The sequence below is a fragment of the Pagrus major genome, chromosome 22, assembly GCF_040436345.1.
Source record: "Pagrus major chromosome 22, Pma_NU_1.0".
Lineage (NCBI taxonomy): Eukaryota > Metazoa > Chordata > Actinopteri > Spariformes > Sparidae > Pagrus > Pagrus major.
The window spans coordinates 6,365,204-6,392,403 of record NC_133236.1 but is presented as its reverse complement, the minus strand read 5'-3'; the positions used below and the strand labels follow the sequence as shown (position 1 = coordinate 6,392,403).

The window sequence follows — 27,200 nt, the reverse complement described above, 5'->3', positions numbered from 1 at the left end:
TGCCCACATCAATAAAAAGTGTTGGCATCACTTCCAATGTTAATGGCTAGATAACATAGTGCATGGAAGCATAAAATAAAAATAGCACCATTGTATGCAAATATAACGGAGTAAAAAAAGTTATCCAAGTACATGTAACGGAGAAAATGGAAGTTGTTACTACCCACCACAAATCTGTGACTTTATGCACAATAATTACACAAATACCACAGGAATCCATTCCACATTTATTAACTTATTTTCTTCATTGTCCAATGTGTGTACTTTATGTAGTTTGCTTATATTATGACCACTAAGATTAGTATGAGGTACATATTTATTTTCATTCAGTCTGTTGATGCAACGTTTCTGTACACAATTTTGTAGCTCATGTAAAATCTATAAATAAAGTAAAAACACAAAACAAACTACAACAAGTCCTCAGTTCAGTTGTCTTTTTAAAAGAAACGGTGATGTAACACTGGTAAACATGCGTTGTCCAAACTTTTATGGAACATGTTACAGGGATCAAATTCAGAATGACTGTATGTTTCGAAAAACAATAAAGTTTATCAGTTTGAACATTAAAGGAGCACTCTGTAGTGTTGGGGAAGAAATGTTAATGAGGAGAGAAAGATCTTCATTGGCTGATTTTTTTCCGTCTAACAAACTAAATAAACAAACTCTCTTTGTTTTCATGACTGAATAAACTGAATAAACAAACTGACCTTAAAGGACAACACAATTTATACTGTTTTACTCTGTGTATATGTGGCGGACCCTGCCACCTTTCTAGCTTCAAACAGTGTTCTGGGACCTTGTTTTCCTCTGACAACAGCTTGTTTATTCACTTATGGGAAAAGTTTGTATTATTGCCTTATTAATACTGTTAATATTAAAATTCTGAGTTTTTTTCTTCTCCAAAACTACAGTGCCCTTTAAGTACCTTGCACTGTATTCAACTGTGTAAGTCGAAAAGTATGCATTGTTATCATTTACATTTACCAGTGTCCCAACTTTTTTGGAATCCCGGTGTACAAACTGTACATAGTCAATCTGTTGGTAGATAGTACATACTGTATATTGTGTATACTGTACACAGTTAGTCTGTAGAATTGATTTGGGAAACAGCATATAACTCATGTGAGCATAGATCGTGTCAGACAGCCTAACAGTCGCATTAAAGTAAAATACCCATCTACAGAACATCAATGATATCAGTTAAGTGAGATGTCTGCACAGAGGCCAAAGATACTAAAAGACAACAGCCACCCAGCCACAGTCTGTTCACCCTGCTGCCATCTGACAACAGATACACAAGTACCTGCTGCTGTACCACCAGACTACAGAGCTGCTTCTTTCTTCAGGCTGTGAGACTATTCATCAACACTCCACCATGAAAAGTTTACTAATATGACATGTTATTTATTAATTAGTCTGGAGTCTGTTTTTTTGTTTTGTGTGAATGATACTTAGGGGATAACAAAAAGAAAGTTCATTATACAATCTTGTATTGTATAATGATGATTAAATAAATCTTGACAGTTCATTCGTCCATCCAGTTTGGAGTCATTGTTCTGCAGCAGGTCCCTGTGTCAGGGTGAAGGACTCCAGGACGAAGGCCCTGCAGATGGGGCAGTGCTGGAAGTGTGACACACAGCTGTCACACACACAGGCGTGTCTGCAGGGCAGCAGTACTCTGTTCACCGCTGCATTCTGACAGACCACACAGTCTCTGCCCCTCCCCTCTGACCAGTCCTCCTCCTCCTCCTCTTCCTTCTTCTCCTCCTCATCCTCCTTCTCCTCCTCCTCCTCGTTCTTCTCCTCCTCCTCCTCCTCCTCCTCCTCCTCCTCCAGCACTGAACTCTGCTCCACTCTGCTGGCCCTGTTGTTGGGTTCACTGTGTTGGGTACTTTGCTCTGAGTCAGGAGGCCCAGATGCTCCCGCACTGTCAGCTGACATGAAAAGAGGCTGCAGGAGACAGTTGACATGGTTTTTTGATTTGTAATAGCAAAGAAAATGCTACCTTTACGATGGCTCCATTCCATTTCTGCTCCATAGTGAGCCAGGTCCCGAAATGAAATGCAGACACCACCACTAACTGACCCTTCCTAAGTCCCGCCTATTTTACTCTGTGCTCCAATAACAGCTGAGCAAGCTTGGCACCCGGACGAACCTCGGTTAACTTTTCTGTTTCCTGCGAACTTAAACAGTCTTGGCCATGAGTGGGATGAGTGGAACACTTACTACTTTGTCACAAAAACATTCATGAAGTTTGGTTCAATAATGAATTTATTACAGGTCTTCTGACCAAATCTGCTGGATCAAAAATATACATACAATAATTCTATTATTTGGTTAAATGTCTCTTGGCCATTTGTACCTCTGTTCTAAAGAGTGGATTTGGCTGTGTGATAGACCACACTGTCAGCTGGACATCAACACCAAACACCCCTCGTTTGTCATTACAATGTAAAGTCACATTATATTAATACCATGATCTTCATGGACACATCAAACTGTATATATTTGTATCTTAAGTTAGCCAATGTTAGCAAAACGCTACCTAACTAGCCCGCTAAGGTTAAACAGTTTTCTCAGTTTACATCAGGAGAACCCTATGTCAGATCACCAACATCAGCCCGGTTTGCTTCCTACTTATTTTTGTGTTAACATTATAAAAATTTGGAAAAGGACAGATAGGTTTGTTGCAAATGCATTTTTAAGATGACATGAATTATTGTTAGCCAGTAAAGTTCAAGGCTTCTCTTGTTTCGGTTGAGACCAGAATGATTTGGCCCCCAATTTGCATAATTTTCTAAAACTTAACATCATGAATATATCCTTCTAGTGTAGCTTAGCTTCCAGCGTAGCTTCTGCAAACACTGGTCTGGTTACCTTGCTGAGTAGTACACTCTCTTGCAGCCACCCACAAATTGCAGACAAAACATGGAAAGACTGGCTGTGTGAGTTTGAGAGAAAAACAAAACTTGTTGTAACCTAAATCTGACATACCTTCAACTCGTACATGTTCCCTTGTGAGGTGAGAAGATACTGAAAGAGAACCCGTGCAGAGAGCCTGTATTTGTTGTCAGGAACATGAATGACAGTCACACTGGACACCTAAGAGAGGAAAGACAGCATCGGTTCTTTAAATATATAATTGTGAATCACTTCTCCATGCTGAGTGTTTTTTTTTTCTTTTAAGAAAGCGTGAGCCTGTCAGGACAGTTAATGTTGTGGGCCTGAAAGCCCACTGACAGTGCTGCTGATGGTGCTGAACAAAAACTCCTGACATGCTCTGTCCTGCAGTTTCCCTGTTTTCAGTCTTTGTGCTAAGCTTGGCTAAATGTCCTGTAAATATCTCTGTAGTAAAAATACAGACATATGACTGGAAAACTAATGTGATTCTTGATTCTCATATGACTCAAAGACAAACAGACTCAAACACTGACTCACAATGTTGTACAGGTCTCTGGCTTCTGGCTCTGCAAGTGTCAGGACAGCCACAAGAGGGTAGCGTTCCCTTGGCAACGGCCCAAAATCAGTGATCCCGTGATCAGCAGGAACCTGTGTACGATGTTCCTTTCCATCTTGACTGCCAATACTGGGAGGGTGGGGTCAAAGAGGCTAACACCAAGAAAAGCTCAGACAGGGAGGATAAGACCAAACAAATATCTCAGTCATCATGAGTATCATCACTGTGATAAAATGACTGTTGACTGATTACTGTTATTCCTTAATATCCCGTAATACTGAATCACCGTTAAGCTTTTCTGTGTACTCAAAGACACCTGAGATAAAAAGAGAACAAGAACACATCTGAGATAAAACATCTAAGATTGAATATATTGAAAAGAAAAGTGGTTGAGGGGTTAGGTTGGGGAGGCGAGCCAGAACAAGAGATATTAACTTCCACATTATTATAATCAAATAATCTTGTGTCCTAAGAGTCTCAGTACTGTAAAGGATACTGGAAGCTCTGGCAGTGGTGGTAACTGAGGTGCAGGGCCTCCTGGAAATGTTGGAGGGTGCTGAGCCTCGTGCCATGCTGGTGGGCCTGCAGTCCTCTCTGCAGAGCACCAATCTCACAGCCCCAGAAACAGCTCAGGACACAGGGCTCCAGACAGCAGGGCTTCAATGACACGCCATCTGCAACAGAGCGTCCACTAATGTTATCATGGCCGGGACACAAAAGATTAGGGCACTATATATTTATTAATATTGAGCCTCATTTCTACCAAAGAACTTTCGGTATAGTACTCTTTAGTGTCAAATATATCGAGATATCGATAAATGTTGATACTTGAATATTTGAAACTGTTTGAATACTCATTTTCCACAGTATCGATACTGATAGCAGCTGTTTTAGGCTATATAGTGATACACAATATATATATCCTCAAAAGTACTTCATAAATAGTGGAACTGGCAAAAAAAAATCAAATATCACAATAGTTCTTGACAAACCTAACTACTACTAATAATAACAGCTAACTAGCCGGCCAATTTTAATATGGATTTGCAGTGCCCCCTTGGATCAGCCACTGCAACACATCTGCATGGTCCTGCAAACAAGTTGTTTTTGACTGAGGGGATAGATGGATCGATACCACAGAACATTTCTCATAGGTCTCACGCTGAGTAGCCAGCCAGAGATAGTGACTATAGCAATGGTACATGCCCACAGGATCCTTCAGCTTCACACCTACCATCAATTTTCTCTGTAATAAGCCGTGCAATGCATTCTGCTAGCACTGTGTTGCCTTTTGAGAGAGAGAGAGTACATCACATTGCTTGCACCTCATTTTGATATAGTCGAGGTCAAGGCTGCAAATCAGGATTAACTATTTTTGGTTAACTATTTTGGGAATATAAGAGAGAGTTTCCAAACTAGCCATCATGGTCCAGTTTGAAATCCTGGAGCAGACAGTCCATGAGTGAAGGTGTAGCCTGTGTTTGTCAAGTGTCCAATGCTGGAAAGCATCCAAAAACACAACAGTCTGTTCATCCTAAACACATTTTCTACTGTCCTCAGCAGGATAACACTGGGAAAACTGGGATGCCACTCACTAAATGAAATCAGTGTACTGAATTTATCTTAATAATTGTATTGTCAGGAGCTGTCTGTGTTAATGTTTGAGTCTCGTCCTGTGTTTTTCATAATGTTATGTGTTATGATGTAAGTCATTATGATGCACAGTCACAATGTAAAGCTTGTTGTGGACACTGGGACGAATAGATGCTGCAATGATGTAGCTAATGAGGATACTTAAAAAAATAAACAACACTGATGTAACGACTGCTCTCACCAGTGACAGATGCCGGACCAGAGGCCATCTCCAGGGCAAAAGGATTGGTCACCTGAACCATTTGCTTCTCAGGGGTTGGTAGGATGGACTCAGTGTCATCAGAGCTGCGAAGGATCACTGGGACATCAAAACCAAACCTGCAGGACGGGAGGCAGAGTGAGAAAAGTGTGAAGGAGCACAAAGTAATTATGGTCTGCATTGGTCTCTTCTCTCGTAATCTTCTAACAGTGGAATCCAAAGCTGAGCAGCGTATACACAAGAAAAACCTGCTATCTTTTGTACTGACTGACTCAGCTGGCTTTACTCATCTTACTTACTCATCACATAAACACCCACATTGTATATAAAGTAATCTATTATATAACCTATGCAATATTTAATCCTTTGCACTATTTGTATTTGTTTACAATCAACATGAACACTTGACTATGTTTGTAGACATTGATGTTGTTGCTTTTTATACATTTATACATATGCACCAATTTGTTTCATCTTGTGGTAAACACATAATAAAGTTCTGTTTAATTACAGATACATTGTGCTTGTTTCTAGCTGAATATCTATTTATATCCTGCTCTGAACTGGTGTATGTGTATAAGAACACCAGAGAGCAGCTTACAAACAGTTCATATTAAGTGTACAGTATTTGGCTAACAAATCCGATTATGAATTAGTATTTTTTTTCAGATATTACTGTAAAACTGGAGCTGTTTTATTGTGTATTTTTCATTTTTAAGTTGTACTCAATTTTGTCATATCAGACAACAGCTGACATGTCAATACATCTGGTGTATGGTGTTGTCTTATCAAATGGTCATTTTCAAAGTGATGATGTTGTCCAGATGCCAAGTCATTAAGATTAGCGACAAACAAAAGTACCGTTAGCCTTACTCGAACTATCCTACGCACCTGTACTGAGAATAATGTGTCATACTGTATGTTGTTGCCAAGACAGGACAGTGGCTTTGCTAATGTGGCTACATATCACTTACCAGCCGAGCACCATGGCGGCGGTAACAACGAAACACAAAGAAACCACACTAATATAAAACAGTGGGGAGTACTCATACAAGGTCACCAGGAAAACCGCTGCCATTTCATTTCATGTATGTCATAGAATAAGCCGAGTTTTTAAATAAACCCTCTGGTACAGACTTTCCATGGCGGCCATGACAGAAACTGCTCAGCAACAACTACGGTGGCCGAGAAGGTATAAAAGTTATAAAAACAATTATTTGTTTAACCGAGAATCAGGTCTACTGACACTTCAGAGGTTACGTTTATTTAAAATGTTCGCTAATTTTACTTAATCGCATTTCAGGTTCCCGTGTTTAAATGATCCGACGACGAGTGAAGCGAGGCAGAGAAAGCTAAAACAAAGCTATGTACACGGTGAAATTGCTTTCAAATTAAAAGCGCATATATAAAGATATGCTTGGAAGAGCTGACTGCTAGCTACGTTTTGAAAATTATACTGTATACAACAGTAATACTTACACACACATTTTTGAATTTTTATTTAATAAATATCCTTAAATAGGTATTAATAGGTTAACATGTATAAATCGCTTATTCATGGATTTTATTTTGAATGTTTGAACAGGAAGTTAAATTTGTCGTCGTTGCGTTTACTTGACGTTATGGAGCATCGGAGATTACCATCCTAGCTAGTACCGTGCATTGATTATTCCTGTATTTATCCGAAAAAGCGGTAATATGACCGGGAGTGTGTACAGACAGGAGAGCGGGGGGTACAGTGTTAAATGTCGTTTAAACAGTCCGGATAATTGCTTTTTAAATCTGTAGCTATGATGTTGTTGGGGGTCAGAACAGCTCGGCATACAGATGTTACCAGCTGGGAAGAAAGAAACCGTTAATCTGTTCTAACAGTCTGACGGCATCATTGTGATTTCTTGTATTATTTTCATTTATTGAGTCGAATCATTTGCGGCCGAATCATGAGCAATATGAAGGAGACACCGACCATCCGCCAACAGAGCTCGGAGAATAACTCTGTCAGCAGTAGTGAATGGGATATGGCAAATGATGTGTTTGTGTCCGGCTACGACGACAATCCGATGGGAGATAGTGCTGCTGCGGGGGACAGGGACCCGGCGCACCACGGCTTGGACAGACACCTGCCGCTGTTACGGGGGGACTCGTTATCCCCGGATGGCATGATGCTGGGCCTTGCTGGGGAGGAATATTCGGGCTCATCCTATCTGTCCATCGATCCAAACTACACCGAAAGTGACGGGAATGTCACAACCAAGAAGCGCATACGGTCCAACAGCTCCCGGCACCGCGGCGAGGTCGTCACGGAGCTGGGACCGGAGGAGGTCAGGTGGTTTTACAAAGAGGATAAGCGAACGTGGAAGCCATTCGTCGGACACGATTCCTTAAAAATCGAGATCGTCTATCGGAGATTCTGCGAGCAGAACCCGGACAAGGTCAAACACCCGGTCAATCCCGCCGAGGCCGAGGGCAAGGATGCAGCCAGGTCCGGCGAGATCCAGCCAGAGAGCGGGGCGGTGGACAGTGCAAGTGTCCCGGTTGAGTCGGCGGTGCAGCGGGGCGGAGGGCAGCGGCGCTCCGTGTCCGAGGAGATGAGGGACCCGGACGACATCCGCATCAGCGTGGAGGCAGTGTGTGTCAGAGGGGGGCTGTATGAAGTGGATATCAGGGAGAAGGAGTGCTACCCTGTTTACTGGAACCGTGAGCATGCCAGTGGTTTACCTGCACAATGATACAGCTGTTACCATGTAGCTTACACTTTAAAGGAGCACTCTGTAGTGTTGGTGAAGAGATGTTAATGAGCAGAGAAAGATCTTCATTGGCTGATTTTTTTCTGTCTAAACAAACTAAATAAACAAACTCTCTTTGTTTTCATGACTGAATAAACTGAATAAACAAGCTGACCTTAAAGGACAACACAGTTTATACTGTTTTACTTTGTTTATATGTGGCGGACCCTGCCACCTTTCTAGCTTCAAACAGTGTTCTGGGACCTTGTTTTCCTCTGAGAGCAGCTTGTTTATTCAAACTATTTGTATTATTACCTCATTAATATTGTAAATATTACAACTCTGACTTTGAATTTCTTCTCTAAAACTACATAGTGCTCCTTTAATTAGCATTCTTTTACATTAGTACTGTTAGCACCACCATCCTGCTACTGCTGCTGTACTAAGAGTCCTTTGACTAACAAGAAGAAGTAACATTGCTGCCACTTTGTATTACCCCTTTTATTAATGCCACTATTAAACACAGGCCAAATACTAATTACTACTTTACTGGCACCACTTCCTGCTGAAATTAGAGTTACTTAATATATGAAATCACTACATTAAAAATGTGACACTTACAATTTATATCTTCTCATTGCCAAACTAACTTATTATCACTGTTTTTCATTTTATGTCTTATGAGTTTGGCCCCACTTTCTATCTTTGTGTATGTGTTTCCTGTACTTTTTCCAAGATAGGGCATTAAATAAAGCAAGCATAGGCAACACAACCTTTCACATAGTGTGATAAACATGGTGTCCTCCAGAGCAAGACCGTATTCCTGTGATGAGGGGTCAGTGGTTCATTGATGGATCGTGGCTTCCCCTGGAGGAGGACGAGAGTGACCTCATCGAGATTGAGCACCTCGCCCGTTTCCGGGGTCAACAGATGAGGGACACCTATGAGATGGATGTGGTGACCACCACCGTGGACAGCAAGGATTGTAAGGGATACAAGACTGAGTGTGGGTGACAGACAAAGAAGATAAAGGTGTGTGTGGAGAGGAGTGGTGTATATAGAGTGTACAGAGGCTGCAAATGCTGTGAAAGGGGTAACTGTGTGTGTGTGTGTGCTTGTGTGTGTGCATGTTTGTGTTAGTGTGTGTGTGTTGGGGGGGAGGGGGTTAACTCTTCCATTCAGAAGAGGCCACAAAACAAATCAGGTGATGATATTTTAGCTGACTCCAGCTGAACCAGTAGGTAGCTCACCTGAGAAAGAAGGAGGCACAGAGTGTGTGTACAGTCTGTGTCATGACTTTCACACACACACACACTCTACACAACCTCATGGGGAATGGTAAATTAATTATGCTGGATGAAGTGTGTCACTTGCTGTTAATCACTGTGCGACTGTCTCTCAGCTATCCACAGTCTGAAGCTGAGCAGGAGCCATGTGGACTGGCACAGTGTGGACGAGGTGTACCTGTACAGCGATGCCACCACCTCCAAGATCGCACGCACCGTCACTCAGAAACTCGGCTTCTCTAAAGGTAAAGGAAACATCACAAGAAGTACACAAGAGGAGAGATCTGATGGAGTGTGCAGGGACAGAGGGGCTGTTTAGTTGAGTTTATAATGATTTGAGTTTTGTGCAAGTTATGATCCATCACCTCGACCATTGCTTAGAAACCAAAAGAACCTAAAGAAGAGAAGGTTTGCTAACTGAGGGTCAATTAAATGAACCAGATCCTTCCCCCCTGTTAAACAATAACACATTGCCTTCTGCTTACAACCCATCAAACAATGGAGAGTGTAACAAATTACACTTTTCCAGAATATACCAGAAAGTATTTTACATATGCATGGATATTGATTGACTCCCGAAAGCCAGAAGTGCCATAATGCCCTGTCTTTTCAGGTAACTTACTTTAAAACACCATTTTATCCGTAAACACAATAAAACTCCATCTTTTACGTTGTAATAAAGGCGTAAAATCAAGGTTTTATGCCACTGTAGTGAGTGATAATAAAAGACTGCTAATGTACTGTATGTCATCAACAACACATAGTGGAATGAGCCCCTCCCTCTGTTTAGTAAAGCCAGTAAGATAACACTTCCTGGAAACAGTCAGTGCAGAGTAAAGCCAGACCAAAGCAATGCATCGATGAAAAAGTACCTGCCTGCTACAGGCTGTAGCTCTGTGATGTGTTTGTGAACTGTACAGTATTCTGCAGTGTAAATATAGCAGTAATTTTGTTGTCCGTCACAGAAAGAGGTGGGCATGGTTATTGCCAGCGTATCGTCTTTATTAATTTTGTAAGATGATTGTGAATTGTACAGGTTACGGAGGATCAATTGTGATTTGCCTGGGAATATGATCACCTTGTCTTTTAAACTTACCTGTATTAATCATTTCTGTGTGGAATGTGTATTTCTGTGGTATTTGCAATTGACGAGTACCAAATTTCTCTTACAATAGGTATCTGATGGTAGCCTCTGAATCTGGAATACTGTACAATGTTCACAAAGACACCACAGATCTACAGCCTAACAATGGCACTTACCTTACGTCGATGCATTGCTTTCTTCTGACTTTAGTCTTCACTGACTGGAAAATGCTATAAAAAACTGTGTTATGATGGCATAAAACACAGTGTTTTATTGTACCTCACTAGATGGCCAAAAGTAAAATCGTGAAAAATTGCATTTGAATGTATATTGAGAGAAAATCAAAGTGAATAATGGCGTGTTGGGCTTTCCATTGTCTGCTGCTGTTTTCTTTTTACATTGTACAGCCATTTCACCACTACAAGCCGAATGGTTGTTGAAACTACTTTGGCCACAGATGTAGTGGCTTTCTGTGCTGAAGAACAACACTAAAGGCTCAGTTCACCCAAATTAACAAAGATTATTTGCGGTGCTCACAGCAGCACATCCCCCTGCAATTGTGCCACTATGTTGATGCAGCACTGTGTTGGCCAATCACATAAATGCAAGCGCCTTCACACCAGCACACACACACACACACACACACACACACACACACACACACACACACACATACACACACACACACAGTTGGTGTGCAGCTCAATACATCCCTTGCTCCTACATGGAGAATAAATTGATTGTCACCACTACTTTTCAGAGTTGTATTGTAGTTGTATCAGTGTGAATCCCAAGTAACTGGGACACTGCTTCTCCAACACAACGTTGTACAACCAATACATATTGTTGTCCCTTTATGGTACACAAGAAAAAATAGTTGTTTCTTATTTTGATGAAGTGTTGATGATGAGTTCAGGAGTCTCACAGCCTGAGGAACGAAGCTGCTCTGTAGTCTGGTGGTACAGCAGCAGATACTTGTGTATCTGTTGTCAGATGGCAGCAGGGTGAACAGACTGTGGCTGGGTGGGTGTTGTCTTTTAGTATCTTTGGGCTCTGTGCAGACATCTCACTTCACTGATGTCACTGATGCTCTGTAGATGGTACCAGTGATGTTCAGGTGGTTTAAATCACCTGCTGTAGAGCCTGCCTGTCCTGGGCCGTGATGAACCATGGCAGTTTGCGATGTTTCCAGTCAGGATGTTGACAGTTTTCAGTTTTCATTGCTGTGAGCAGCACAAACTAATTTCATTCATTGCTACTGTGTTGGGGTGAAGGCAGAAATCACAGAGACAGCTTTTTTCCAAACCTGCACAAATGAAACCAAAAGTATCCACATGGAGAGATAACATGGACGGATGCTTTATTGATCCTGAGGGAAATTTAGGCTTTCAGTAGCTTATATGACATGTACAAAACCCCAGATACACACAGGATATAAAAGAGGAATAGAACAGTAAAAACAAGAAAATGAGAATAAAAACACAGGAATGAAGTCTAGATTAGACCGCTAGAATTACTACAAAGAACTGTCATCATAATGTTCAAACTGAGGTAGTTATAACTGTAAGGTGAACAGTACTGAGACAGCAGTCTGCCACTGGACATACTCCTCTGGCTGGTCAGTGTGCTGTGCAGATGGTGGCGGGCATTGTTCATAAGTGACAGCAGTTTGTTAAAGGTCCTCCTTTCTGCCAGTGATGTAAGAGAACCCAGCTCCTTTCCATCCACAGAGCCAGCTCTCCTCACCAGCCTGTTCAGCCACTTAGTGTCCCTCTTCTTAATGCTGCTTCCCCAGTGAACTGAATGAACATTCAAGACTATGAATTTCTGCATGTGGCCTGACTCAGACTTGTACTGGAAGTCAGAGGTGTACAGGTTGAACAAAGCAGGAGAATGCACATTTCCCTGCGGTGCGCCGGTGCTACTGACCACAGTGTCAGAGGAGCAGTCACTAAGTCTGACATATGTGGTCTCCCTGTGAGGTAGTCCATGATCCAGGTCACCCTTATCTCTGTCTGCTTGTCTCTCAGTAGGAGGGGCTGGATGGTGTAGAAGGCACTGGAAAAATAAAAAAACATGATTCTTACAGTACTGTTCCTTTTGTCCAGGTGAGAGTAAGCCCTGCGTAGCAGATAGAGGATGGCAATATCCACACCCACCTTCTCCTGGTAAACAAACTGGAGTGGGTTGAGTGTGTGGCGGACCTGGGGTCTCAGGAAAGGAAGCAGCAGCCGTTCCATGGTCTTCAAATGTGATGTCAGGACAACTGGCCTGAAGTCATTCAGTGCACTGGAATGTGCCTTCTTTGGGTGAACTGACCCACTGATTTATTAAAGGTGCATCATGTAAGAATTTTGGTTGAAAAAATTCAAAACTCAACTAAAATTATCAACAGGTTTTACATTGTGACATTTATGTATTGTGGTGTTGCAAAGCATGTTAAACATGCTAACCAGAGAGCCCCGTCCCGTCCCGTCCCGGTCCAAATGTCCTGTGCTAGCTGTGTAAACACTAAAACTTCTCTGGTGCTTTGAGCTCCTGGTCCTGGCTGCTAGCTGCACAGCTAACTGAGCTAACTAACAATAACAGCAGCTACAGTTGGCAGCAGTGAGCATTTACTTTGACCAGTTCTTACATATTGCACTTGTTGTTGTATCGCACTTTATCGCAAGTGTGCTGACAAGTTGTAGGTTAGAGAACAGACTTAGACGTGCTGTAGCTATTCATGAAAACCATTATATCTATTTAATAGTCATTAGCTGGCAATGTCAGACAGCTGACTACAGACAGGCACAGTGCTGTGCAACACATCACCTCAGGTATTAATGTTCCCTCTCATGTCTTCAGCCTCCAGCAGTGGCACACGTCTCCATCGGGGATACGTGGAGGAGGCGGCACCTGAGGACACCCCACCTGAAACCACACACATCGTCTTCGTGGTGCACGGCATCGGCCAGAAGATGGACCAGGGCCGCATCATCAGGAACACCAGCATGTGAGATATCGATACGTTTTCAGATAATTGAAAAGGAATCAGGATCATTCTTGAAGTAATTGTTTTGTCTCGGCTGGCGTGCAGGATGAGAGACGCTGCCAGGAAGATGGAGGAGAAGCATTTCTCTGATCGCACCACAGAGCATGTAGAGTTCCTTCCTGTGGAGTGGAGGTCAAAACTAGCTTTGGATGGAGGTATGCTTCCATGAAGCTCGCGAACATCCTCAACAACAACCATATTTACACAGGAAAACTGTAGTACCATTATGTAGGGTATGTTCTTCCTTAAAATGTGTTTAAATTACAGTTACACTGTTCCACCTATTGAACGTGTGAAATAGCAGGATCAGAATCAGGTTTGTCATGCAAGCCAAAATTCTGAAGGGGCACGACAAGAGCGGGGGGGCATAGGGGTCCATCCCAGGAAAAAAATAAATTAAAAAAATGACACAATTTGATATATAATGTCTATTGAATGATTCAGTTTTCTTGATCAAAAGTTGAATCATGTCTGCATCCGCCCATTAATTAAAGGGGCATAAATTCACATAAAAAGACAATATCCACAATGATAATTAATTTAAAGAACTTAGATAACAAAGCCACTGCTAAAAGGAATGTGCCAACATATGGTAATAGCTGTATTTTCAAATACAACACACAGGAAGCAGCATGAGTACAGATGAGACTGCTGACATCACACAGCGGTGTCAGCTCAAAGCTCAGACTGAGCAGTAGTAAACTATTTTCCAAACTGTTCAGCCTCCTTCAAAGATCCATCATCACCACTAGCCTCGGTACATGTGACCCGTAGCCACACCTACACAGAAGCTAACTTTAACTGTTAGTAGCCAGCTGTCTTGCAAAGCAAATCATGCCTATATTTCTTAAATGATAAGTGTGTATAACTAATTAAATTTTTTATTTCACACTTGAAAAAGGGATTGTTGCTCATGTTAACCACTCCAGCAACCACCTTTACGCTGTAACATTCTCTGGGAGGAAACCATTACCATAGGTGACATAACCAGAAAAATATAAAGTATAAAAAAACTGTGTTTACCTCTGCCAAGGCTCCAGCAGTCCCCTTTTGTACTCATTGTGCATACTTTGTAAGCATTATGCCTTGAGAAATTAACAAAAATGTTAAACCTATCTAAAGAATCTGTCCCTTTATCCGGATCCACCCAAAAGTTGATGGTGGCTGTCCTGGGCTGAGACACATCCTCCATCCAAGTTTAATGGAAATACATTCAGTAAGCTCGTTAGTGGAGTAGTGATAGTAATACAAACATAATATACAATAGAAATATTTTAAAAAATCCTTATATCAAAAATCACAAGAACTGTGATTTCAGTATAAAGTAAGGTGAAGGACATTACATTTTCTGCACACAGTGTTACTGACAGCAGGAAACAAACAGTGGTGTTCAGCTGATGGTTGGACATGACTGCTGAGAGGAAACAATGTGGCTGCAGTGGAATCTGCAGCGTTCAATATCAAAGTGTTGCACAAGAAACTGACAATTAAGCTCTTTTTAGAGCCTTGCAATTGTTGGCAAACGTTAATTGGGTTTATCCCCTTGGGGGGCTTGAGTTAAATCAGCAGATTGTATGGTTAGATTGCCAGATGTGTGGGTGATATTTTGGCTTGTGGATATCTCAAAGTGAGCGGTTTAGAGGATCACTGAAACAGCTGATCTGACTCTCCTCCCCTGCTTTCAATGACATTTGGTCATTTTTTATCTCGTGTCATCAAGGTGACAGTGTGACTGAACAGAGGTGCTTGAAGTTAGTTATATCAATAATATCTATACTATTATATCATATAGTTATTATCAACATCTACTTATGGTCTTTGTAAAACATAAAAATATGTCTTGATATGTTTTATGGCAAATCAAAATCACTGTTTTTTTCATGGGAAATTAAACTGCGTTAAGGAATAAGTCATTTTCCATAAAAATATTGTTAAAAAAAAGAAAAATAGTCATTTTCCTTGAAGAGTGTGTGACAGCTGTGTTGGATGTTTGTGTATGTCCACTCTGCAGACACGGTGGATTCAATCACGCCAGATAAAGTGCGAGGTCTAAGAGACATGCTGAACAGCAGCGCCATGGACATCATGTATTACACCAGCCCTCTGTACAGAGACGAGGTGAGGCTGAGACTACACTACACTCATCCATCCTGAAGTTCAGCCTCGCTCTGTCTCCTCACAGCTGCATTACTGCACTTTGACACCCTGCTGTTTTTCATGGTCTGCTGCCTGACTGTGAAATATCAGATGAATAATCCAGACTATGAAGCATAAAACATAACCAAATCTATTTGACCGACATAAAATTAGCAACGGAGGCAAATATCTCACAATTTGCTTATGTGTTTTGTTGTTGTGTGTCTGTGTGTGTATATAGATAACCAGGGGTTTGACTCTGGAGCTGAATCGTCTCTACTCACTCTTCTGCTCGCGGAATCCAGACTTTGAGAAACACGGGAAGGTGTCCATTGTGTCGCACTCGCTGGGCTGCGTCATCACCTTTGACATCATGACAGGCTGGGACCCGGTTCGCTTTCATCACCAAGAAGCGCTGGACCCGGAGGAGACGAAGGTCCGCTGGCCGAGTGACAAGGAGCGCCATCTTCAGGAGCAGCTGAGACTCACACACCTCAGGTACTGCATGGGTTCTTGCATGGTATATCCTATCTTTCCTTCCCTGCCAAAACAGACCCACACAGACGCTCTTCTACTACAAAAACCTGTTATAATAATGGAGGAGTCTATAGAGGATGGCACTGAAAGCTATTATATTGTTATAGTGAAATGAGACTATATACATATATGTTCTTAGATTTTGGATATTGTTAAAGAGATCTAATTTTCTTACCAGTTAACTTACCAGTAGGGCTGGGCGATATGCCCTTAAAATAATTTTGCCATATTTTTAGACTACATCTCGATACCTGATATACATCTCCATATTTTCACATTTTCTCAAAAGCACTTTATAAATGCTCGACTGGGTGACAAAATGAAATATCTTTTTTGATGTATGTTTGACCAAATATGCCCAAAATGCAATATCAATATTGCAACAATATTGTTGAGATGATCATTGGTACTTTCATGAAATATGAAGACAATGAGATTATTCCTCTGTAGTGTGGATGCAGCGACATCAGGAAACAAAGTAAAAGTCGCTGAGAGGCTGAGATTGGACCGAGGTTATCTTGTCCGACTCACTATCAAAAAGATTTGCTGAGATCTGGAAAAATACGTCAAAAAAACTTTATTAATTATAAAGATCAACATATAAGATTAACTTAAAAAACAGCGATCAAAATGAATGTAGCGGTCAACAAAAAGTACGGCAATCCAATCACCCTCTCTCCACCTACACATGCAGGTTAACAGGTGGTTATATTATGAGAGTCACAGCATATACCCTTTCAATCACCACGATCACACAATAAACAACCAACAATACCATAATATAAATCCTCACAAGCCTGATTGATATTGCAAAAAGTCATTAATTCATGGCTCCTACAATGAATATAATGAGTAAGTGGGTAAAAGCAAGTATTAGAACAAGTAGGCCAGAAAATGACATCACCTTACTGTAATGCAGCCTTTGAAACCAGGAAACCAGGACATCTATGTCATATCATGACTTAACATTATCCAAAATCTAAGACCATATATAGTTTAATGTCACTGTAACAATATAATATCTATATATTGCCCTACGTACCAGACTGTTCTGCTTGATCTAATCCTTGCCTTTACCCAGTTAGTCCTTAGATCCACATTACTGATGAATATTTATCAAAAATCTCATTGTGTTGATATTTTGTGAAAGTACCAACAGTCCCTACAATATTGTGGCAATATTGATAGTGATATCGCCTAGCTCTAGCTGTAAGCCTGTATTTAGATTCTTAATTAGTCATTGGTGTGTTTTGAGTATAACATACATTAAACCAATCAGTGTCATTTTCCATTCCCTTTAAAAGCCTTTGCACCATAGATGGTTTAAATCAAGGGCGTAGGTTTGGTCTCAGCTTTGGTAGTGACATTACCAACCTCACCCACCCGCTTCTTGAATAGGAAGTCGAAACGGTAATACCACGCATTTCATTACCACTAAGTGGTCAGTAGATGGCGACTGTGCACCGCAAATAACAGGCAAAACATTAACGGTATCCAAGATCATAATGGATAGGCCTATGGATATTTAGACCAGCACAGCAGCCCCAGTACTACAAACAAAATGACTACGCATTAAAATATCCAGAGACTCATGGCAATGCATATAGTTCAAAGAGATGAGAACTGTCAATTCAATGGGCTCATTTGACAACATTATGTTAGGATATAGCCGAGCTTACGTGTTGCCATGGTGTATTTAGGGCTGATGAAACGAAACCTGCTATAAGGCCAAACCGGGCAAGAAGAATTCTTCTAGACAAAAAACATATTCTTAACCTGCACATGGCTTGCATCTGTCTTCTCTGTTATCTAAAGCTCACGCACAGAGCTTTCATTAGGTGTCCGTTTCCGTTATTAACGAGTTATTAACGGAGGGTATAAGAGAGCCTTTACATGAGGGTGGGAAACGGGGAAGACACACTTAGCTAAACATCGCACTCTGAATGCTATTCGTTTTTTTACGTGATTCTGTGCACACTATACTTACAGCCGCGGTAGTGAAATACGTTTGAATGTCCCTTTTCTTTTTTGGAGGTGGCATTGTCTCCGGAGCTTAGCCTACTGCATTGAAGTAGGAGTCCCCAGTCCCGATTGACAGATGCGGGGCGTTTTAATTTCAGCACATGGACGTTTGTTGTTCTTCTGAGTCGCATGTGGGGCCGCGGGGTTACCTGACTGACACCAGATCAGCAGTGGCCCACTAACCATCACTCTGTCGCAGCCAATAAAAACAGCGGATATGGGTCGTCATAGCACGGAATCAATGTCGGAACGTGGCAAAAAAACAAAACGTGAACAAATGTAAAATAGTTTTTATTAATGCTACCATATGTGTACTATATTGAAAATTTGAAATAGTATTTCAACATTGTCAATGAATGTAGATTTTTCCTATATAAAATTAAAATGACAAATATTGGTAGTGACTATTTTGCAATCCTCGAACATTGGTTGTGACATGTCACGACCATCTATATAGAAACCTACGCCCATGGTTTAAATCTGTCTTTGTTCTATATTCAGTTGAATATAGGTTGAAAAGAATTTGCAAATCATTGCATTCTTACTTTATTTACATTTTACACAGCCACCCAACTTGTTTGGACTGTTGGTTGTAATGATAATAATACATCCAGCATCTCTTCTATGTTGCTCACTCCTACATCAGAATTGCAATACTACTGTTTGGACACCAAGATTATAAAAACAAAAAAAGGAGTTGCACCTTTGACCAAATGCATTTCTCTTTTGGATGGTAAGTTAACATTTTGATTTGATTTGAGTGTACACCAGGGTTTCATTGGAGTAATGGAATTCTCTGTATGATATCAATGTCCCTAGGTTGAGGGACTTGGAGGATCAGTTCCAGGGTCTGCAGACCTCGTCTTGTGTAGCAGTGCCAGCCTTGAAATTCAAGGTAAAGTTGAAGTGTTGGATTTTACTGTGTCTGTCGTCAGTTTTCACGAGCCAGAAATGCCAGAAATGTCCTGTCTAGCATGTGTCATAGACATGATTCAAGCTACAAACCCTCTGATTCAAGCTACAAACCCTCTGATTCAAGCTACAAACCCTCTGATTCAAACTACAAACCCTCTGATTCAAGCTACAAACCCTCTGATTCAAACTACAAACTCTCTGATTCAAGCTACAAACCCTCTGATTCAAGCTACAAACCCTCTGATTCAAACTACAAACCCTCTGATTCAAGCTACAAACCCTCTGATTCAAACTACAAACCCTCTGATTCAAGCTACAAACCCTCTGATTCAAGCTACAAACCCTCTGATTCAAACTACAAACCCTCTGATTTAAAGGGAGAATTCTTTGTTTTCTACCTTCTAACAGTAGTTTTATAGTTTCACTTAATTCAATTCTTGCGTCAACAGTCAGCTGGTCTAGTGAGTACTCATTCATTGGCCAAATCATTGTGACATCACTCCCGAGTGGACAACTGGCTTTTCGTTTGCGTTCCGAAAAATGCTATTCTTGACGTTATTTTCATTCATAACGTTTAAAAATATAAAGTTAAACATGGTTGTCCAGCATGTGACGTTTATACTGTGATTATTGTAAGTACTGTGTTGCTTTGTTCGTGTGTTTGATAAACAAAATCTACCCAACAGTGACATCTCACTGCCAGTCATGCAACAGGTCCGATTTTATGTTCTTTAAACATTGGCTTCCTGTTAAGTTCAGGATTCATTACAAGAATAAAGTCCTGCATGGTCATATTTCTGAGCTGCTCCATCCTCACATCACCAGTAGGTCACTAGGTCGTCTGACCAGGGCTTTCTGGTTGTGCCCCACACTCAACTAAAATCATGCCTTTTAAGTGGTGGCTCTGACACTGTGGGCTGGCCGTCCTATAGGGTCACATCATGTGCTCTGTAGAGGGTCTCATATCCTCTCATGTTGTATTCTGTTCTCTGTGTTGTAGGTAGAAAATTTCTTCTGCATGGGCTCTCCTCTGGCCGTTTTCCTGGCATTGCGAGGGATCCGGCCTGGAAACAATGGTGTGCAGGACCACATACTCCCCACATCTATCTGCAAACGCCTCTTCAACATATTCCATCCCACAGACCCCGTGGTGAGCTACAGAACCCACAACTGAGTGTCCCTATCCTGCTCGGATTGCAATCATGCAATCAGCCATTTTTATGATTATGATATGTTGTCAGATTTAAAGGGATAAGCTATGGTCTAGTCTGTGATGATGTCTTCATATAACACAACCAAATGATGAAACTAAATGAGAAGCATTTCTAGTCAGGAGTCATTTTGTGATAAATCCAGAACTGCTCAAATATTTGTGTTTGTTTGTTTCAGGCATACAGATTGGAGCCTCTTATCTTAAAACACTACAATAACATTACGCCTGTTCAAATCCACTGGTAAGACAAGTCCTGTGCTTGTATACGACAGATAATATGCTGGTTATTAATGATTTCTCATGTGAAAAGATCAAAGCAGTAGATTCTGTAATCATTTTTAAAAAAATTTTTATCCACAGTATCTCATCTGTTATTATCAGCTCTAAGCAGTTTACAATAAGAGCAATGGCATACTTGGCTTAATAATTGTGATGTCATTAATATGTCAGTTGTGCCTGTTATGTCAGTATTTTATTATACAGTATAACCCAACTCTGATTACAGTTACAGTATGCCCAGTTATTGAAATCACAGCTGGAGACAGGGTGGACTATATGTTTCATCGATCTGATGTTGATGTGGGTGTGATGTGCAGGTACAACACCACCAGCCCAACACCATACGATCAGATCAGGCCCACACTGCTCAACCTACCAAAAGAAACCACATCTGTCTCTGACTCAGAGAGCATCCCCAGCCCCTGCACCTCCCCGCCCCAGGCCCGACGCCACTACGGAGAGTCCATCACCAGCCTGGGCAAGGCCAGCATCATGGGTGAGCACACAGTGAGGATTCTGGCTGCATAGATGGCAGATGCAGTAGAACATAAGTGGTGTTTTTGACCATCCACACTTATTTCATCTGTGGATTCAGACAATCATTCTATGACCGGCACGCCTGATTACGAATCCTGCTATGGCGAAGGCAACCCGCAGACCAGGACGGGTCAGTCACAGGCCTGCTAGTAGCATGACTAAATCCTAGAGGGGGAACACAATGGACACATGTGTGTTATATTTCACTTGTAATCACTCATTTTGGTCTTGTGCACCAGTATAAAACCCACCATGATGATATCACTGCCAACAGTAAACCTCGCTCAGGAGGTTGAGCCCAGCAACTCATTTCAGCCACTTGTATCCACAACCTCATTCTTTGATCACTACCTGTAGGTGAGGATTGGAACGTAGATCGACTGGTAAACCGAAAGTTTTGCCCCCGGACTCAGCTCCTTCTGCAGACCAGACACTCTTTTCACCCCAACTATACGTTGAGATTCTGTCCATGAATATCACAAACAGGATCCGTGACCAGTCCAACACCCCATGAAAACGTGTCTGACTTTTTGCCCAGAATTGTAGAGAAGTCTACAAAAAACAAAACAAAAGAATTGCGATGGATGTGAAACCTGACTCCAAAATGCGCTCTTTTGGTCAAAACAAGCAAGCAATGAACAGTGTGCATGATGAAACTCTTTAAATTATATATTACAGACTTTTCATAATTCCAACTTGCTGGGAACCAACACAGGGAGACATTTAAACTACAGGCTGGTAGATTTGCGCCCAGAACCTTCGAACTGTGAGGGGACAGTTATTCCAACTGAGCCTTGTGACAAACCCTTTTAGTTATCACTCACTGGATAAACTGAAAGGTAAATTCAAGTTCAACTAGAATGGCAATCAGTAGAGTGCATACCTCCATCAAATCTGCATCTTGGCGTCACCAGGAGTGCAACTTTCTGTAACGGTGACAGGCGAAGTCTCAGAGACAACCAACAGCAGACGTGTGTGTGCTTGACACCACACATGGACTACAGTCTGAGTTCTGTGTGCCTCACACCCCTAATACACCCCAAAAAATGTTCACGTTGTAGTGATCACACACTTTGGACGTTCTCTGTCTTTTTCTCTGGGGTGTCTCTTATTTCTGCCCCAAGCTGTTTTCTTCTCGCTCTTTCTCATTATTTTTGCAATCCACGCCTGATTTCAAGTTCACGTTACAGCGCATCAACAGAAGTTGTGCAATATAAATAATCACCCATGCGATACACAGTTTGCTGTATAGTTACCCCGGATCAAACAAATCTGCCAAATGTTTTTTACTAATCAAGTCACTCGAGTTTCTTGAGTTACGTGAAGAATGGTTTCAGCCCTAATAACATGTTTATTGTAATTCATATAATGCTTGAAGTGTGCATTAGAGTCCTTGGCGGGGTAGGCAGCTGAGAATTCTCTTCAAAGGGATGATTTGGAAAAAAAGGAAAAGAAAAAAAATGTGTCTTCACTTATTGCTGAGAGATAGATGTTCAGATCGATACCACTCTTGTGTCTGTATGCTGAACATGAGCCTGCAAATAGAAGCCGTGATAAGCATGAAGACTGGAAAAATGCTCTATACATTATATTTGTGGTTCTGGTGGCTCGCTTGAACTAGTGTTAGCTAGTTCTAGTTAGCCAGTTGGGCTAGCAATTGTAGTGTAACTTCAGCAGACACAGTGTAAGAATTAAAGCCAGTGTCCCCTGTCTGAGGGCCACGACAGGGCCTGGGGTCAGGTCTGAACATCATTTAACATGGATTCTGGGCTTCCATAGGAATGCTCACCCACCCTCTTACTGTCCTGCAGGTGCTGCAAGTATTGGAAAGGGAATCGGAGGAATCCTGTTTTCCCGCTTTTCCCGCTCTAGTGGCCAGGTGGGCGGGGTGGAGGAGGAGCCATCAGATTCTGAAGGTGGAGCTTCTGAAGTGGAAAATGTGGCATCAGGAGAGGAAGGAGTAGCAGTGACAGAGAGCGAAGAAAAGGACAAGCAAATAGAGGAGGAGGGGAAGGAGGTAGAGCCGGCCATGTCCCAGTCCACCTCAGCTGTCATGGACAGCACCTCGTGTAAGTACTGTGGCTCCGCTGTGAAACTCTACATCAGAGGGTCAACGTCAGTCATACCCACTACTTCCTTTTCTATGTTCTCCATTTTTCTCAAGAGCTCTCTGGTCCAGTTCCATTGTCGCCCCTCTCAGCTCCAAACCCTGACAGACTTTAATCACAGTGACAGCACCATAAGTGTGTGAGGACTCCAAACTCTGTTAACGGAGTGGGGCGGCACTTGGTGATATCATGTCACCTGGACAGACATTTCTGTGGACAGTAAAGTGTGAGGCTGATATTTCAGACAGGACTGTTTGTTGTTGAAGTGACACTATTCAGTACGACTAAATCATCATATTTAAAGTCCAAAGCCAGTCACACATCTACACACAGTTTTACCATCACAGACACATTGTGTCAGCAGACAAGTGGACTGACAACGTGTTTATATCGTGCTCAAAAAAAGTCTCAAACACTTTGCTGATCTCACAGTAAGACAGCCAAGAGCCCTGACCTAAAGATTCACCTCACCCAGTCGAAGTATCCGTCTCGCCCTGGAGACAACATGCGTGCAGCTGTGGCTGTGTACCACTCTACATCACAGTTGGGTGTGATCACAAGTACAACGGCCCACACTTGACCACACCCAGCAGTGATGGTGGCTGTGGTCAGAGGGGTTTCAACAGACTTGTACCTTGCACTGAGACCAGTACAACGTTTTTTAATCCTTTCCCTTACTCATTTATGAAAAGTCAAGCCAAGGTTCAGAGGGTCATGGAAAATATTATTTAAATGTCAAAAATATTATTTTTGATTGTTATAAGAAGTGACTTCATTGTTTACTTTGGATGTTCAGAGATGTCAGAGTAAAATATAAGGTGACAATTCATAATACAATATTAATACTCCATAATTCAACTAGAATTACCACCCTGCGGTCATATGCAGGCAGGTTGCTGGTCCTGAATTATGGTAGTGAATAATGGCCAGAGCATTTTTTGCTAAATATGATGATGTCACAGGAAAGTTGATCTTTGACCTTTTTGGACGAAAAATGTCACTCTAACTTCATCATTTTATTCCATTCGACATGTGTGTAAAATATTGTAGCCAAAAATATTAATAGCCAAAAATGTGTTTTGTGAGGTCACAGTGACCTTTGACCATCAAAATTCAATCAGTTCATCCTTGAGTCCAAGTGCTTAATTGTGCTGAATGTGGAGACTTAAAAATCTCTGTGAAAGACTTAAATGACTCTAGAGCTTAATTAGAACCTCATTTTTATTTGCATCCAATTTCTTGAACTGTCTCTTTAAACAAACATGCCTGTTTAATTACAGAGACTATATGATACTATATAGAGAGATTATATAAATGTGTTTACTATCACATATTTGATCATAACGATTATACTGAGGCACCTATCCCTTTAAAATATCTCTGTCAGTGTAGGCAATGTTAGGTCAATATTTTTTGCTGCACAACATGAAATTACTTTTCTCATTGGCCCTAGAAGATTCCATAACAAATATTGATAATAATAATAATAATAATAATAATAATAATAATAAGTGTCAGAACAACTCTCCATAAACATCATCCATCACTCTCATAGCATGTTTGCAGCACCAGGCAGCAGTCTGCTCATTGAGAATCACTGCTGGCTGATGTCCCGCTCTGCTCCAGTGTAAACCTAATGCCAAACAGCTTACAACAAGACTTGTGCTTTTTATCTGTCCTTGTTTACATGTTCAACTTTTTGGCGAATGATAGGAATAAATGAGTTTCTCTTCCTGTGGAGGCATTGGAACTGGGCCTGTTTATGTCATTATTCCACACCTTTCTATAAACCTCTATCAGAGATTCTTTACCACTGAGTGATTTTTCTTACCGAGTTCCATCAAATCAGGATTGCAATCCAAACTGCTTCTGTTAAAAACTTGTTTTGTTCAATGAATATATAAAAAACATAAAATGTGTACTGTGAAGTGTGATTTCACTTTAAAGTGTAATTTCAAGGAATAGGTCACCTAAAAATAAAACTTCACTCATTATCTAGCCACTCACATGCTGATGGAAAGTCAGCTGAAGATAGTAAAGCGGACCATCTGTTATTTATCAAAGCATTAGACCCTGCACATATTTTGCATGTTGTAAATTGTTAGTACACTTTCGACCTGTACAGAAAAATATACGCTTCACATCCAAACAGTGAGCATGAAGTCCATCACGGCTCAGAACTAGTAATGAAAATGTCTTGTGACACTTGATGAGGTGGATACTGATCCGTTATTTTCTCTCTTCCAGTGGAACTGGAGAGACGCATCGACTTCGAGCTGCGGGAGGGATTAGTGGAGAGCCGCTACTGGTCAGCTGTGACCTCACACACAGCCTATTGGTGCTCTTATGATGTGGCTCTGTTCCTCCTCACCTTCATGTACAGACCACAAGAGCCGCCCGAACCTGCAGAAGACAACCCAGACACCTCATAACATAAGTCCAATCTGACACACGACTTGGGTCACTTCACTCTCTATTCACACCTTTTGAAAATTCAAAGCTCGATATATGGAACATTATGAAATAGACTTCTTCATTTTCAAATTTCCTGATTCAAATTAAACAATTCACTGCTTCATGCAATGTTTGTGTGAAGTATTGAATATAAAAATACATATTATTGAATATATTATTGAATATACACTTTAGAAATGTCAAAAATTGGAAGACTAATTCTAATTTGAAATTGTTTACATTTAGTTGAAAGTTGTGGCAGTCGGTTGTGGGCCATAATCTAAAGTGTAAGGGACTTTACATTTTAATTTTGGCTGTAATACGTTTTTCTAACTTGAATGATGCACCCACAAGTGACAAATCTGACATCTAATTTTGATTTTAAAATTGGTCTTGGACTTCCATATCCTGCTAGTAGGGCAAACTAACATGACTGTTATAAACGAGTGACTTGAAAATGATTTGACCCAACACATACACAAGCACACACAAGTCACTTTCCTGTTTTACACATGACATCTAAATTCCTCCCAGTTTACACATGCTAACCAGGATGTGACCTTTGCCTCAGACTGAGTGGATATATACTGTGCCCAGACCCAGCCCTCACAGAGGTGCTAACGCTTAAAGCCTTTTCCCTGTTTCCTGGTCTTCTCTAAACAACAGCTGTTTCCTGTTCAGCCGGATCAGTGACGTCCTGCTCAAGGTTTTACTCATCTGTTGGTCTGTGACTCCCCTTGTGCTGCTGAAACTGTAGCCATAGAGAAAGTGTTTGTTCCAGGTCTAACCTTGTGCTTGTAAGAAATCTGTTCAGTAGTTTTGCATGATCTCACGCCTCAGATGAGAACATTGGTCATATTATAGAGAAGGCTAAAGAGAAATCTTTTCCAACACAGTACACCACACAGACATTAAATCTTACAACCTGAATACTTTACAGATGATCAGAAACAGTCCATATCTGAGATAAAGTAGCATTAAGTGATTTTTGACCACTAGAGGGCAGAAAACCTCTGAGGCAAACTTCCTGTAACAGCCTTGACACACCATTGGCTTACCATGTGGCTATTAGCAACAGTTGCTTAACCCTTATACTGTATCTACACAAGAGGCGTAGCCTTAGCTACATGTTAGCAGAGCAGCAGCAGCTTCAGCCCTCTGTTTTTGGACAGCACTGAGTATAGTGGGGCTTTTCCCTGGCACTTTTGGCCACGCGTGTCAAACCATGCTGCGCTTATTTGAATTTCCATTACCAGTTTAACGTGTGCAGTTGAGCTGAGCTAGGGATCGACCTTCTCCGGGGTAGGGCCTAAGGGCCTGCTCCGCCTGCTAGTCAGCTGTGGTGACGTCTCAGAGCCGTGGCCAACCCATGATGACCCCCCCCTAACCCTCAAACAAGCGTGTGTTGTGATACTCAACTGATGTCTGTGCAGGAAACCAGAGTGAAAGACAATTTGAAAAGTGTCAGCGTGTTCAGCTCTCAGTGCGTTTGTACCTTCTCACTCTTTGGTTTCTCTCCTGCGTCCCTTTTTCATACTTTCACAAATCTGCTTAATTTAC

At 41.4% G+C, this 27,200-nt stretch overlaps 2 protein-coding genes across 2 annotated transcripts; one reads left to right on the top strand and one right to left on the bottom strand.

Annotated features, from left to right (window-relative positions):
• Positions 1 to 214: 214 nt before the first annotated feature.
• cgrrf1 (cell growth regulator with ring finger domain 1) lies at positions 215 to 6,631 on the bottom strand. Its single transcript, XM_073493501.1, has 6 exons — positions 6,284 to 6,631; positions 5,292 to 5,428; positions 3,954 to 4,131; positions 3,439 to 3,586; positions 2,995 to 3,102; positions 215 to 1,950 (listed from the first exon to the last, which is right to left on the bottom strand). The coding sequence occupies exons 1-6, from the start codon at positions 6,385 to 6,387 to the stop codon at positions 1,549 to 1,551; spliced, it is 1,077 nt and encodes a 358-aa protein (XP_073349602.1). The 5' UTR covers positions 6,388 to 6,631; the 3' UTR covers positions 215 to 1,548.
• Positions 6,632 to 7,249: 618 nt separating this feature from the next.
• On the top strand, positions 7,250 to 25,629 carry ddhd1b (DDHD domain containing 1b). The gene is made up of 13 exons (XM_073493231.1): positions 7,250 to 8,006; positions 8,844 to 9,020; positions 9,438 to 9,566; positions 13,253 to 13,400; positions 13,485 to 13,594; positions 15,451 to 15,557; positions 15,817 to 16,073; positions 18,954 to 19,029; positions 20,050 to 20,199; positions 20,439 to 20,503; positions 20,859 to 21,037; positions 22,890 to 23,147; positions 25,434 to 25,629. Exons 1-13 carry the CDS (start codon positions 7,250 to 7,252, stop codon positions 25,616 to 25,618), a joined length of 2,598 nt encoding a protein of 865 aa, XP_073349332.1. The 3' UTR covers positions 25,619 to 25,629.
• Positions 25,630 to 27,200: the final 1,571 nt, after the last annotated feature.